This window comes from Artemia franciscana, chromosome 7 (assembly GCF_032884065.1).
Source record: "Artemia franciscana chromosome 7, ASM3288406v1, whole genome shotgun sequence".
NCBI classification, from domain to species: domain Eukaryota; kingdom Metazoa; phylum Arthropoda; class Branchiopoda; order Anostraca; family Artemiidae; genus Artemia; species Artemia franciscana.
The window spans coordinates 51269164-51285540 of NC_088869.1; the positions used below are offsets into that span (position 1 = coordinate 51269164).

A 16377-nucleotide genomic window follows, 5' to 3' on the forward strand; every position below is an offset into this window, starting at 1 on the left:
AGGGCAGATACCCCCCTCATCACTTCGTATTTTCCCGAAATTCAACTGATAGAAATTTTGAGATGGATATTTGTTGTCGCAGAAATTCCGAAAAAAAAATGATTCGATTGGAAATTTAAAGGGCTAGTGCCCTATTTAATAGTCAAAATTGATTGAAGGGCGACAACAAAGCCCCCCTCCCCCCAAGCCCATCAATTTTCATAACACATCTAATCAAAATTTTGAGATATCCATTTTGTTTTAGCGTAGTTGAAAGGTCTAGAAATTGTGCCTTTGATGTTGACAGCCCTCCCCAACAACCTTCAGCGTAATGGTTAAAGTTGTGCCCCGGGGGCAAATAAGGTTCTTATGGAACGGGTGGTCGTCTCAACTCTGGAGGGGGTTCATTGAATTTGAAATCAGATGTTCTTGTGCCCTTTTTTAGATCGAAAGTGATCAGTGGAAGTAACCCCCCTCCTCCTATGTGATAGGCCCTCAAGCCTATCACATCCCTAAAACATATCCGATCGAAATTTTAGGAGAACTATTTTGTTCAGCATTGTTGAAAGGTTCATTAATTATCTCTTGTGGGATTTTAACCTTCCAAAAGTCCTCAGGATAAGGGTTTTAAGCTAGGCAACTCAATCATTGTTTACGCATAGTAATTGCTATTTAGAAAGGTATCCATACTATTTACACTACTTCTAACAACTCACGTGTGCACCAAGCTGCCTGAGACCAATAGAACTACCCACGCTCCTCCTCCATCTCCATCTATTCAAAGCTTCCCTGGTAACACCCTCCCAGGAAGTTCCCGTTTCCTTTAAATGTTTCTCTATGAAATCCTCCTATCCCAACCGCGGACGACCTGCTTTCCCTTTACCCTAGACTGTTTGCCAAAAATGACAATATTCGGTAATCTGTCATCCTTTATCCGCAAAACTTGCACTAGCCATTTTAGCCTTTCTTCATTGAAGCCCAAGAAAGCGGGACTGAACAGCATTTTTTGTTCAGCCTACTGTTTAAACATCGGTCAGTCATCTTGGTAACCAGAACAATCTGTAGGCAATTTCTCTGGAAAACATCTAGCAAATCTTCACCTGCTTTTTGGAGCGTCCATGCCTTATTAGACGTTTAACTTCCAAAATTCTAATCTTAGTTTAAAACTTGGTTTAAAACATTCCAAACTTTATTTTTAATGTGAAAAAACACCGTGAGCTTTGACTATTCTATTTTTAACATCTTCATTTCTCCCACTGTCTTTACTATTTATTAAATAATAAAAAAACAAGTTTTTTTTAACTGAAAGTAAGGAGTGACATTAAAAGTTAAAATGAACAGAAATTAGTTCGTATATGAAAGAGGCTGCTTTCTCATCAACGCCCCGCTCTTTACGCTAAAGTTTGACTCTTTCTCTCGATTCTTCTTTTTAAAACAGTGAAAAACTTTAGCTCTCAATTCTCTTTCTCTCAATTCTTCTTTTTAAAACAGTTAAAAACTTTAGCGTAAAGAGCGGGGCGTTGATGAGGAAGCAGCTTCTTTCATATACGAACTAATTTCTGTTCGTTTTAACTTTTAATGTCGCTCCTTACTTTCAGTTAAAAACTTGTTTGTTTTTTTTTTATTTAATTACATTTAAAGGCAGACAAACTATTCACAAAGTGTATAAAAGAAGTTGGAAGAAGGAACAATTAAATAGTTGTAAAATGTAATATTTTTGAATTAAAAAAAAAGGGAATAGTTGTGGGAAAAGTCAAAGTCATGGCCAATTGTAGAAAAAAGCCAAGACAGATTGTTCAATTTAGTGGGCAGCCCAGTCAAAGGGTTAATAACTCTGACACGGCTACCTAGGAGCGCAGAAACTTTCGTCTAGAATTTCCAATAAGAATCGCGTAACATAAAATGGATGATAATATTATCAGAAAATAAAGATTGGTAGTGTTCATTTTAAAATAGTTTATGATAGCAGCCTGAGAAAAATGATAATTGACTGAATAATTAAAACTTTGCAATTATTTGAGATATATATATATATATATATATATATATATATATATATATATATATATATATATATATATATATATATATACTAGCTGTTGGGGTGGTGCGAAGCGCCACCCCAACACCTAGTTGGTGGGGGCGCTTCGCGTCCCCAAGCCCCCCCCCCCCCCCCGCGCGCGCATAAGTCGTTACACGCCATATTATTTACGCGCCATTGTAGTTGTGTCCCTATGTCCCACCTGTGAATATATATATATATATATATATATATATATATATATATATATATATATATATATATATATATATATATATATATATATATATCCCATCGTCTGTGCATATAAATAGATTGTCAGGTTTACCGACTCTTGAACATGCAGCATATAATGGTCCATGGGAAAATAATCCGTATTCAGATCTATACCTCACGATTCTTATGATTGCCCTTGAGCTTTGTTGATGGTGATTACTAATTGACCATTCCCTGTGTCGCCGTTGTCATATATATATCCCCCTGTGCCCCCTGGCGTCCCCTTTGTAGTTATGTCCCTGTGTCCCGGTCGTCATTTATATTCCCTGTGTCCCGGTCGTCATTTGTGTCCCGGTGTCCCAGTCTGTGATTTCTCTTTGAGTGTCCCGGGCGTCATTTATATTTATTTTGTCCCTGTGTCCCGGTCGTCATTTGTGTCCCGGTCTGTATATACATTCGTTTTTCAATTGGTCTTTTTTTTAGTTTTTTTTAGTTATACCTCATGATTCTAATGATTGCCCTTGAGCTTTGTTGATGGTGATTGCTAATCGAACATTCCCTCTTTCCCCGTCGTCATTTATATATCCCCCTGTGCCCCCGCGGCGTCCCCGTTGTAGTTGTGTCCCTGTGTCCCGGTCGTCATTTATATTCCCTGTGTCCCGGTCGTCATTTGTATCCCAGTGTCCCGGTCTGTATATACATTCGTTTTTCTCCTTTATTTTTGATTTTTTTTTTCCTTTTTTCCTTTTTTTTTATTTTTTATTTTTTTAACTTTTTTAGTTTTTTTTATTAGTTTTTAGTTTTTTTTCTTTTGTTTTTTTGTAGTTTTTACCTTTTTTTTTAGTTTTTTAGTTGTTTTTTTTTACTTGTGTCCTGGTCGTCATGTATACTCCCTGAGTCGTGGTCGTCATTTGTGTCCCGGTGCTTTGTCCCTATGTGCCTTATGTGCCGTATTTGTGTCCCTATGTGCCGGTGGCCCGGTCGTCATTTGTGTCCCGATGTCCCGGTCTGTAATTTCGTCAGTCGAAAACATGACGTCAGTCAACACACAAACATGATGTCACCCGATGGACCCACACACACACAGACAACTTATTTTTATATATATAGATATAAATAAGTTGTCTGTGTGTGTGTGTGTCGAGTGACGTCATGTTTGTGTGTCGACTGAAGTTATGTCTTTTGATTGACCAAATTACACACCAGGACATTGGGACACAAACGACGACCGGGACACCGGGTCATCTATATATATAAAAATAAGTTGTCTGTGTGTCGAGTGACGTCAGGTTTGTGTGTCGACTGACGTCATGTTTGTTGATTGACGAAATTACACACCGGGACATCGGGACACAAGTGATGACCGGGACACCGGGACATAGGGAATATAAATGACGACCGGGATACGCAAAGAGAAAGCGATCGGGACACAAGGAATGTTTGATTAGCAATCACCATCAACAAAGCACCGAGACACAAATGACGACCGGGACACAGGGAATATAAATGACGACCAGGACACTCAAAGAGAAATTACAGACCGGGACACCGGAACACAAATGACGACCGGGAACCGCGACACTCAAAGAGAAATTACAGACTGGGACACCGGGACACAAATGACGACCGAGACGCAGGGAAACAACAACAACGGGGACGCCGGGGGGCACAGGGGGATATATAAATGACGACAGGGACATAGGGAATGTTCGATTAGCAATCACCATCAACAAAGCTCAAGGGCAATCATTAGAATAATGAGGTATAGATCTGAATAAAGATTGTTTTTCCAATGGACAATTATATGTTGCATGTTCAAGAGTCGGTAAACCTGACAATCTATTTATATGCACTGACAATGGGACAGCCAAGAATGTTGTACATTCGCAAGTTTTACGTAGTTAAAAACATATATATATCTATCTATATTCAAAGGTGGGACACAGGGACACAACTACAATGGCGCGTAACAACTTGCGCGCGCGGGGAGGCTTGGGGGGGGGGGGAAATAAAAATGTCCCAGTTAAGCTAGACCAAAAATGGCCTTATAATTTTAAAGTAAAATAGTTTATGAAATTCAAGAAATTTAGCCTATAATGTACACTTTGAATCCTATCAAATACTACAGCTTTTATATAGCCAAAAAAACAAATTAGGCTATTGTTGTCCTACAGCAAATATGCATATCTACAAGCAATGTCTGCCCAGTAAATCTGCCCAATAAATGACAAACACTTTGTAGTCTAACTAAGAATTGCCAAAACCATCCTATGTTATGAATAATTGCAGGCTTTTGCATTTATAATAGGCTTGTGTTGATAAAATGACAATAGTCATATTGTACCAATGTTCTCATTTTGGACGAAATGAGACAATAATTAAAGATTAATATGTATAATTTCACATTCAAGTGTTATCAAGAAAAAGCTTCACATCTCCAAATTTGCCCATTTCCCTCCCTAATGTGTGGAATAATGTGAACTCCTGAGCACGGGAAAGGCAATTGGAGACCATGGAATCAAATGGGGAGGAAGAACGCTCCTGGACTTGGATTATGCTGATGATTTAAGCATTATAGATGAAAGTATGAGCAAAATGAGTGAACTTTTACGAGTTCAGGGTGCTAAAATAGGTTTGAAAATTAATGTTAAGAAGACTAAGTCACTAAGGCTAGGAATAAGTGAAGATGAACAGGTGATATTAGGTAACGAAAAGATTGATCAGGTTGGGAGCTTCAGTTACCTTGGTAGTATTATTAGTAAAGATGGTGAGAGCAGTGAAGATGTTAAAAGTAGAAAAGCTAAGGCTCAGGGTGTTCTTTCACAGTTAAAAAAAAGTTTGGAAGAATAGAAAGATAAGTCTATAAACCAAGATTAGAATATTGGAAGCTACAGTGATGACAGTGGTCAAATATGACTCTGAAGCATGGGCACTCCGAAAAGCAGATGAACATTTACTTGATGTTTTCCAGAGAAATTGCCTACAGACTGTTCTGGGTACCCGGCTGAGTGACTGTATTTCAAACAGTAGGTTGTACGAAAAGTGTGGTTCAATCCCACTTTCTGGGGCTGTAATGAAAGAAAGGTTGAGATGGCTAGGCTACGTTCTACGGATGAAGGATGACAGATTACCAAAGATTGTCCTTTTTGGCCAACCGTCTGGGGCTAAACGGAAAGCAGGTTGTCCTTGTCTGGATTGGGAGGATGTCATAATTAAAGATTTAAAGTCAATAGGAACTTCCTGGGAGGGTGTAAAGAGGGAGGCTTTAAATAGATTAGGTTGGAGGAGGAGTGTGCGTAGCTGAGTTGGCCTCAGGCGGCTTGGTGCTGCAGTGAGTTATTAGTAGTAGTAGTATGAAGTAAAAATTGTGTTCTCAACACATGTCCTTATCAGTACCCAGTCCTAGGCTAATACCATTTGCTCCTGCAGCAAATGAAAGTCAAGTAACAAGAAATTTAAATACAAACATATAGAATTAAGCTTAACTTGGTTTATTCAAGTACTTTGATGCTGGGTAAAATTGGAGCAAACAGTATTACTGGCTTTCCTATAAAGTGAATATACCACTCAATGACTTTTTTAATGCTCTTTACAAATATAATAATCGCTTCTACCGAAAATTCAGATTTAAGCAGTTTTTGACCTCTTAAAAATGACCTAAATATGGGGTCATTACAAATCTGTAATAGTTTAGAAACAAATTTGGGCTATATATTTGCACATCAGGGGGTGTGGGTAAAGCATAGCATACTTTAAATACGTAAACTAACAATTGTTGGTTTTTGTGGCACTTGGTATTAACCAAGTGACATATAGCAATCGCCAATTCTGTCGGTCTGTCGGTCTATCTGTCGGTCCCGGTTTTGCTACTTTAGGCACTTCCAGGTAAGCTAGGACGATGAAATTTGGCAACCGTATCAGGGACCGGACAAGATTAAATTAGAAATAGTCGTTTTCCCGATTTGACCATCTGGGGGGGGGGGGAGGGGGGGCCGGTTAATTCGGAAAAAATAGAAAAAATGAAGTATTTCTAACTTTAGAGTGGGTGATGGGATCTTAATTAAATTTGATGTTTGGAATGATATTGTGTCTCAGAGCTCTTTATTTTCAATCCGGACCGGATTATTTCTGAAAAATTAGAAAAATGAGGTATTTCTAACTTACGACTGGGTGATCGGATATCAATGAAATTTGATATTTAGAAGGTTATCGTGGCTCAGAGCTCTTATTTTAAACCCGACCGGATCTGTTGACATTGGGGGGGGGGGGAGTTGGGAGGGGGAAACCTAAAACTTGGAAAACGCTTAGAGTGGAGGTATCGGGATGAAACTTGGTGGGGAAAATGAGTCCTAGATACATGATTGACATAACCGAACGGATCCGCTCTCTTTGGGGTAGTTGGGGGAGGGGTAAGTCTGAAAAATTAGAAAAAATGAGGTATTTTTAACTTACGAACGGGTGATCGGATCTCAATAAAATTTGATATTTAGAAGAATATCGTGTCTCAAAGCTCTTATTTTAAATCCTGACCGGATCTGGTAGTATTGGGGGAAGTTTGGGGTGGGGGAACCTAAAATCATGGAAAACGCTTAGACTGGAGGGATCGGGATGAAACTTGTTGGGAAAAATAAGCAGAAGTCTCACATACGTGATTTGCATAATTGGAACGGATCCGCTCTATTTTTTAATTCAAAAAATAAGAAAAATGACGTATTTTTAACTTACGAAGGAGTGATCGGATCTTCATGAAACTTCATATTTAGAAGGACCTCGTAACTCAGATCTCTTATTTTAAATCTCAACCGGATCAAGCGTAATTGGGGGTGGGCAGTTGGGGGGACCAGAAATCTTAGAAAATACTTAGAGCGGTGAGATCAGGATGAAACTAGATGGGAAGAATAGAAACCTGTCTAAGATACGTGACTGACATAACAGGACCGGATCTGCTCTCTTTGGTGGAATTAGGGGGGGGGGTAATTTTGAAAATTGAGGTATTTGTAACTTACGAAAGGGTGACCAGATCTTAATGAAATTTGATATTTAGAAGGACCTTGTGCTTTGAAGTTCTAATTTTAAAGTCCGACCATATCCTGTGACATTGGGGGGAGTTGGAGGGGGAAACCGGAATTCTTGGAAAACGTGAAAATTGGGATATTTTTATCTTACGAATAGATGATCGGATCTTATAGAAATTTGATTTTTAGAAGGAATTCATGTCTCAGAGCTCTTATTTCAAATCCTGACCAGATCTTTTGACATTGGGGGAGCTGGAGGGGGAAATCTTGGAAAAACACTTGGAGTGGAGGAATTGGGATGAAGCTTGGTGGATAGAATAAACAAATCTTCTTGATACGTGATTGACAGAATCGTACTGGATTCGCTCTCTTTGGGGGAGTTGAGGGGAGGGGTTCAGTGATTTGGCAAGTTTGATGCTTCTGGACGTGCTAGGACGATGAAAATTGATAGGCGTGTCAGGGAGCTGCACAATTTGACTTGATAAAATCGTTTTCCCAGATTCGACCATCTGGGGGGCTTAAGGGAGAGAAAAAATTAGAAAAAATTAGGTATTTATAACTTACGAGTGGGTGATCGGATCTTAATGAATTTTGATATTTAGAAGGACATCGTGACTGAGAGCTCTTATTTTAAATCCTAACCGGCATTAAGCCTCTTATTTTCCTTTTAAATCAATCTATTGATTCATAGAATTTTGTTAGAGCTCATACCATATGATCTCTTGGCTCTTAGCTCTTCTCGCCTCGTCACAAGTGCCATATGAGCTATTAGCTCTTGTTTTTATGTGTTTTTGCTGTTGCACTGGTGATTTCTCTTTAACTAGATTTAAGGAATGTACACCTATTTGCAGATCTTTGAAAAAACAAAACAATAATGGTAGGTTATGTATTTAATATATGCTAATCTTTACCTCCACCCCCCCCCCCTGATGTGCGAATATATAGCCCAAATTTGTTTCTAAACTATTAAAGATTTGTTATGACCCCATATTAAGGTCATTTTAAGAGTTCAAAAAGGTCATTTTTAAGAGGTCAAAAATTGCTTAAATCTGAATTTCCAGTAGAAGCAATTATTATATTTGTAAAGAACATTAAAAAAAGCATTGAGTGGCATATTGGTGGCGTTCTTGATAGGTGGCAAGTGGTGTTCTTGATAGTGCAAATGCGTCTTTCTTACGACCTTGTTACACGTAGTACACCTTCCTGACTCTCATACAGTTCAGCACCCTTCCCACCATCCCCGAAGACCTGACTAAATTTGATTTCAAAGGATTTCAAAAAAGGGGTACCAGAATTGATAATAAGTAAAATACGCTTAGCTACATATATATATATATATATATATATATATATATATATATATATATATATATATATATATATATATATATATATATTGTATAATATATTAGTTCTTCGTCACTTTTTTGATGGTTTTATCTTCGTGGGGCTCTTAGAAAATGTAAATTTTTTAAATCACACCTTATCTACCCATGAAAGTTTTTGCCCAGAAAATTTCTTTTCCGCCAAAAACTAATCCATGCTACCCCCGCCTCTCCCTAGGTAGTGCTCATTTTCACATTTAGTATTTCTCTTGTATTGACTAATTTAGTTTTAAGGAACACATTTGTATCTGTGATTTTCCTATATCACAAAATGTTCCAGGAAAGTCTAATAGGATTTGTTAATAGCAAGCATAATTATATGTGAAGAAAAAAGGTCTTAAGCAGACATCGCAACCATCTTGAGGTTCGCTCTTGTAATGTATTTAGCCAGTCTTCAAAATTTATCCTTTTATAAATTTTTTAGTTCGGAAAAACATTTTGTCTATTGTCTGCAAATGATTGACTTTCCTTTTCTTTTCTAGATAATGAAGTAGTAGCTGGGCAGTAAATTTCGGAACTTTCTGTATAAGCCTGTTCTCTGTTGCATTCGTCTTTTTGTGTATAGACGCTTATTTTTACATAAAAAGACAGTGCAGCAGAACTGGTTTCTTATAATTTTAAAGTTCAAATAAAGAAAAAACCAGGGTTCTAAACCTCAAGTTAAATAGAATCTCAGTAAAATTCGCGTATATTTTTTTTCTCCCCTTTTTATATTTTACCAAAAAAATAGAACCCTCAAAAAATTTTTAATCAATTTTCTTTTTTGCTCATCCTTCACCCAACGAATTTACTGCTCATTGAAGCTGTGCAATTATGTGGCCTCTGCTCCTGCCAAAGAACCTCTTCCTGGCTCAACATACCACAACATATTTTTATTTTATATTTTAATATAAATTTAATCAATAAAATATTGTTTCTTTGTATTCTTGCAAACTGCTTGTTCTTCTTAGATTTAGGGATAGTTCATAGGGACGGAGTACAAGATAGAGAAAATTAAAATAAATACATAAGTATGTTTATCAAAATAATTAATGAAGAGCATTTATTATACACGAACAACTATTGTATACTTTCAACTTTAAGCATCCCCTTTTAAGAAGGGGATGCCATGGAGGAAAAGTGATTTTGTGGTTATGTTTCAAAAACAGTTTCGACAGACCTATTTCTGGACCCGCCATTTTATATTTGCGGATTAATGCTATAACTTAAAAGATGTAGCTAGGACTTTTTTATATATAGAGTGAAATATATTGGCCTTCTTTCAAATATATTGGCCATCGGGGAAAGAATAATTTCAATTGAAAATATATTGCGTATTCATTGAAGAGCCAATGCCACTAATTGTTTTGGGGAGTTAAATGAGGGTTGCACTACTCATATTAATGGCCTTTTCCGTTTCTTTTTGTGCTGGATTTCTACATTCAATGTAGGCTGTTTGGTTTAAGATTGTTAGCTTAGTGGATTCGACATATGCCTGCTCTGATCTCTAAAATTGTGTCTTTTCTTTCGCGAAAATGCATCATTTTCATGCATTGAATTTTTAAATGAAATAACAGTGTATACAGTACTTTTGCGTTGACAATAGCTTCTGGTCTATGGGTGAGCATCTTAACACCAAAAAACCTTTGGGCGTTTTCATGAGTATCTAGGCTTGTATGAGAAGCCTAGAGGACACTTTTAAGAACCGAATAAAATTATTGAAGAAGATTTTGATTTTTCAAAAGAACTATGCAGTAAGGTCGTGGAAATACAGCATATATTTTATAACATTTTCCAAAATGTTGAAGATTAACAAAAAAACATATAAAACGCCTTTTAAACCGTCGATTGTTGAAAAGACGTTATACTTTTGACTGTGGGGGAGACCTGTTCTTAACGCTATCGGTCGGTAAAACTCGTGAAAATTTTGTTATAATAAATTTTGATTTGATTGTAAATCGAAAGTAACTCTAGAACAAAAGAGGTTATAGCATTAAGCGTTAATTATTTTTAGCATAAGTGCAATAGCATTTTTCATAAGCTTGCTATATGTGTGGGATTGAATATTAAACCTATTCCAATTTTCGGAATAGACCCTAAAACTCTTACTTAAAGATGCAAATCAGTGTTGTCAGCTAAGTCATACCACATCTGAAAACTTATACAATTATTGAGAAAACTTAACTCGTGTATAGAATACGAAAAATGGATTCTTAAGAATGTCGAAATTTTAGTTATTTTAGAAACACTGCTTAGAGGTCAGAATCGAAATCCTACGAGCAAAACAGTAACATTCTACGGTTGAATCATAGGGTTTCAATGTCACGTGACACATCCGACATCGTTTACTGCTTGATAGCCAATGATTAACTTAGGGGTGGGGAATAAGTGCATGCATGGTAAGTGCAAACAATACTACTTAGGAACAGTAGGGATATTTTTCCAAGACAGTTGACTTCAATTCAGTGGATATTTATTCAATCCAGTGGATATTATAAGCGCCTGCAAAAAAATGTAGAATAAGTTACTATCGCAATGATTAATTAGAGGATTAACTCTTAATGTGAGACAAGTCTATATTCAATCATCTTATTGGTGCATGCGCAGTTAGTGAATGCTCTATGTTTACTTAGTAATTCAATAATAAAACTTAAAACCAGTGAAAGTCGTGCAACCAATGCCAAATTTTTACCGTGCAGGCGTAGTATTTCAGCCCCACCCCCCAATAAAAAAAATATTATTAATCTATACCAACTGGCTTCGTTTTAGCTCATACTAGAATCTAATTAGCAGAAAAATCACAAAAAATTCTATTACGGATAAACCAAAACATGTTGACCATGCTGAAAAAACACATGCTTACCAGGTGTGGAAAAAAAGTCACTATGCTCTTTGGGAAACAAGTTCTTTCTGCTGTTGTAATTGAAAATACCCTTTATAACAATTTTTTTGCCGATTCGAGATATAAGGCTCAACCCCTTTTCATAGATTGTTGGCAACAGTAGTATTTTTTTTGTAATGACTAGTGCAATCAGGCTGTCTAAAAATAGGAATTGACTATCCCTTGTGAGGTGTTTCTTTACCTACCGTAACGGTGATACTAGTATATAGCTAGTAAGAATGGTGGATACTCAGAAGAATATCCAGTGACACCCTGTTATATCTCTTGAAGCCGTATTATTAATCCTTTGGAGGAGTATAAACAGCTTTTTATGAGCTCTGCAGAACACGGGCATTCATTTTTGGGAACAAGCTTTGTGTAAAATTTGCAGAGAAGTGTAATTGAGATGGATGGCATTGTGTCCAAAGAAGGTATAATTTCACCATGCTTTCTTGCCCAGAAGGACCAGACCCATTCGAGAATATCTACCGCGTGAATGGATGGACTATGAAGTGCACAGTCAGTATTGTTCAAAGCAGCTCAGAGATCTGCATCACTTGACTGTAACTTTTGACACAATATCAAAGTCTAGCTGTATAGCTTTTCTGCTCATACTAGAGCCAAAGTTCCATTCAATTCGGTCAAAGAAAATAAAATCAGTGAAAAATAGAATGTTAAACTTTATTTTGCGGTGGTGGGAGGGAAGGTGTCAGCACGCCATAAGTTGAACACCTTATGAATCGTGCATGCTGTTTCAATATCTCTGGTGGGGTGTCCATATTGCTGATGAACGGGTTCTCTTTAGTAACACGTAGTGAGAGCCAATTCAAGTTTTGTTGCACTTCCTTTTTTTTAGCTCTTTAATGTTAACAATGCTTGATATAGCAACAGCGTCCTTGACTGATACCTAGTGCTTTGCTCAGTCTTTGACAAAAATTTTTAAGACCTAATACTGCTCTATCTTGATAGGTCCATAGAACTTGCTATGGTAACAACCTCTTATCATCCTTATCTTAACTAAACCAGACTCGAATCATGCCTCGTCATTTCAAACGAATTTTTGTTAAAAAATAACAAGCGATTTGAGAACTTCTGTGGAATCATTGCTTTGAAAAAAAGGTTTTATTCAAATAAGCGGTATCTAATCAAAGAAACTCTGGAGATATCATTAAGTTTGAAATGAGAAATTTAATGAGTTGGAAGTGATTGGAGGCCGACCAGCCCTATTTTTCTACCGCCACCGTTTTAACCTTTGGAGAAGTTTGATCAAAATTTTAAGATATCCATTTATTTTAAAATTGTCAAAGAGTCAAATTAATTTGCTTTCTAGGATGGTATTAATCACAAAGCTCATGAGAAACGGGTCGTACATAAAATAACTTGCTAACCATGTATATTTGTTCTGTAAATAGAAAAGGTTTGGATTTGACCTCTCTCGTTTAGTTTTGGGATTTTTACCATATTTGAACTTTTTTTTCTGAACTAAGTATTTACAGTATACATTACAATATAATACTACTCTGATCTTGTCAAGTGCCTGACAAAAGGCTGTTTAGAAGGGCAGTCCAGTAGACGTGAAAAATCAAATATACCCTCACTCAAAATTTGATTCAATCTAAATTTCAATTTTCAACCCATCAACTAACAGTGGTCCCCCAATTACACAAAAAAAATTCACATAATACCAATCTATTAGCTTTATAATTTTTCCATTTCAAACACTATAATTAGCTAAGGCCTTTTCATTGTAGTTGCCCTGAAAAATTAAAAAAATTACACCAACTTTTCCTGAAAACTTTATTGAAGACACGGCTGAACGTGAAGATTGCCTTTGTTTTTGAAATTTTATTCTGTTTTTCAACTGGCTGTAAACTACCACGTTTTCTCATGTTTTTTCATGCTGTTGATAAATGAGTTTCTTAAATTGAAATTGCTGGAACTAAAATAAGGAGAAATAATATGTATAAATATCGCACAGATAAGTATGTTTCTAAACCGTCTCTATTTGACAATACGGGAAAATAAAGGACACGGAAAAAAAACGAAGCTATCCACAGCAAAAAAGAAAATAACAATTTTGCATAAAAAAATCTTATTTGAGCCATAATTTCAATGAGGCTTTTTCAGGAAAAGACTTTGCGCTTTTCAGAAGCTCTAGTGCCCTTTTTGTGATTCAGTGTGAACAGAGGGTGGATATCCTGCCACCTTGTTTTTTTTTCGAAATGGATGAGTTGAACTTGAGATGAATTTGTTGTCGTAGAAACTTCAAAAAGAGCTCAAATGGTTGAAAATTAAAAGGGTGTGTTTTGTGAGGATAATACCCTCCCCCAAATCCCTCAGGGCAAGGGTTGTAAGTTATGTCATGGGGGCATAAAAAGTCTTAGAGAAAGGGTGGTCATTTAAACTTCAGAGGGATGTTATTACGTTATTAATCGGAAGTTCTACTACCATTTTTAAGATTCAAAGTGATTGAAGGGCGGATAATGCCCCTCTAGCCTTTTATTTTCTTGAAATATATCTGATGGATATTTATTTTTACCTGGTCATTTGTTGTCGTAAACATTTCTAAGCTGGCTCATTTGACTTGAAATTGAAAGGGCTAGTGCCTCTGTTAATAGTCAAAAGTGATTAGAGAGCATAATTCCCAAAAACACATCCAAACATAATTCCTTTCCCACATCCTGAATCCCCCTAAGTACTATAAAAATTTTAAAATAACCATTTTGTTCAGCGTAAATAAAAGATCTGGAAACAATATCTTTGAGGATGAAGACCCAAACCCTTTCACAGCCCTAAGAGTAAGGGTTGAAAGTTCTGCCCCAAGGGCGTATAAAGTTCTTATAGAAAGGATGAGTGTATACATCTTGGAATGGGCTTATTCGATTGATAACCACAAGTTCAAGTACTATTTTAAAGATTTGAAGTGATAGGAAGGTGGATCCTCCCCTCATTCATATGTCGTATTTTTCTGAAATGTATCCGATAGAAATTTTTAACTGGCTTATTCGAACATTCGATGGTGCATTTGATGAAAAATCAAAAGGGTCTTTTACAATAGTCAAAAGTAATTGTAAAGCAACAAGCCCCTCCCCCCTTCCTAGCCTATCAATTCTCAAAACCCACATAATCAAAATTTTTAGGCAGCCGGTTATATCGCGACGACATATAAGTTTTTCATGGAAAAGGTGGTGTTTTAAACTTTGGAGGGGACTTAACTCTATTTCTTCTTTATACAAGTATTTGGAGTATTAGCAAATCTAGTCTAAAGTTTAAGCTAAAGTTTATATCTATGTAGGCACAGATTTCTTACCAGGGGTACTTAAATTTTATTCACTGTTAATAGTAAATCGAATATCTCCTGCGTTCTTAACAGGGAAGGTTGGATGGTTTGATAAAAAACAAAAGCAACAAGGATTCATTTTGCTGATGTGAATGAATTGGCAATTCTTATTACTTAATTCAAGTAGGGGTAATATTACTTATTAACCCTATCTCCCAATTAAGACAAGCCGATACTTCAATTAAGACAGGGTTTAAGTGTGACATATATGGACACTCAGGGGACATTTCTATTGACCGAAAACGTTGCAGTTCTGGTCAGGGTTACCAAAAGGACACTTTTAGTGCTTTTTTGACGCTTTTTCACTCTGGGTTACACCGTGCCACTATTGGGTGAAAAAAGGCCATTTTTTGGAAAAAAGGACACTTTGGCATTTTTTCAAAATCAACACCATATGTATTTATTTTCAGTTTTTTCTTAACTGCAACTGCTTTTAATTTGTGTTTTGTGCTTTTCAGGTTCGTTTTCGTCTTACGGATTTTGTTTTTCGTATCCGGACTGCTTTTCTTTTCAAAAGCACGAAAATTCAAACGTGGTGGAACATGTGATTTGCTCAAGAGAGTTTAGAAAAGTTTTTTTGATAAAGAACTGAAGCAAGCGTCTAACTGCTGGTAAGTAAAAGCTTAAGGTGTTTTATGACTTGTAGTCTACAGGAGTATGCAGAGGTGCTGCCTGGATAATAGTTAGTATCAAACTATCTGATCCTGATCGGATTCGCTGCTGCTTGATCATTTTTTGGGCGAGGGTAAACCTCAGTTGATTTCCTGAATTAAGACATTAGGCTTTTAGTAAATATGCAGTTTAGGTTCACAAGCATTTGAGAGGGCGAACCCTGTCCCATATGGGTACAGTTTAACCCACTAGAAAATTCTCTGGTAACTGTCAAGAACATGTAATACTGTCATAGACTGAACATCGCATCCAGTGTACCAAGTGCTAACTAACGAAATGTGCTTTTTGCCAAAAGTGATGAAAGGATGCAAGAACGGCAGTTAAAAATGTTTCGCTTTACATGCTGTAACCTGGTGTACTGTTTAAAGAAGAAACAGAAGATTATTATTGAAAGCAACCTAGGTTTCCAAGATTATGCACACAAAACAAGTTATGAAGCGTCTAAAGTCGCCACAGATATGTAAACAAGCTGGTTGGCCGAAGGCAATGCTAACTTGACCAACTTGGGTTTTTTCCTCATTTCCCATTTTGATGCATCTCTACATGAGGGTATAGGCCAGATTTTCATTCTATGAGTATTGTAGATTCTATACCTACAAACTTAGTAGTTAACCAAGATGTGGTCACCCTTTTTTTTAACATAATGTTTACACAGTTATTTCAGTTAGGACAGTTTTTCAGATTGAATTAGTTGTGTAACCACTCAGTGTCTCAGTTGTGATTCTCTGACATCCCTAAACATAAGAACTTCAAATGTGAAAGGACTCTGTATTGACCTCTTTATACCATTGCCATGAAGATGTGAAAAAGTGAGGTTTCTATTTTGCTGAGGAAGGCCTGCTAGTTCGGCTGTAAAATCTGACATATCA

General features: G+C 36.6%; 1 protein-coding gene across 6 annotated transcripts in view; it reads left to right on the forward strand.

Annotated features, from left to right (window-relative positions):
* Positions 1-9559, forward strand: part of LOC136029430 (uncharacterized) — a 157134-nt gene extending 147575 nt beyond the window's left edge. For all 6 annotated transcript variants that reach the window (XR_010618040.1, XR_010618041.1, XR_010618043.1 and 3 more), the window contains one exon: positions 9119-9559. Coding sequence is in view for 2 of the 6 variants with exons in the window: in XM_065707813.1 (XP_065563885.1) it covers positions 9119-9130 (12 nt within the window). In the remaining 4 variants the exon portion in view is untranslated. The remainder of the gene's footprint in view (positions 1-9118) is intronic.
* The last annotated feature ends 6818 nt before the right edge of the window (positions 9560-16377 follow it).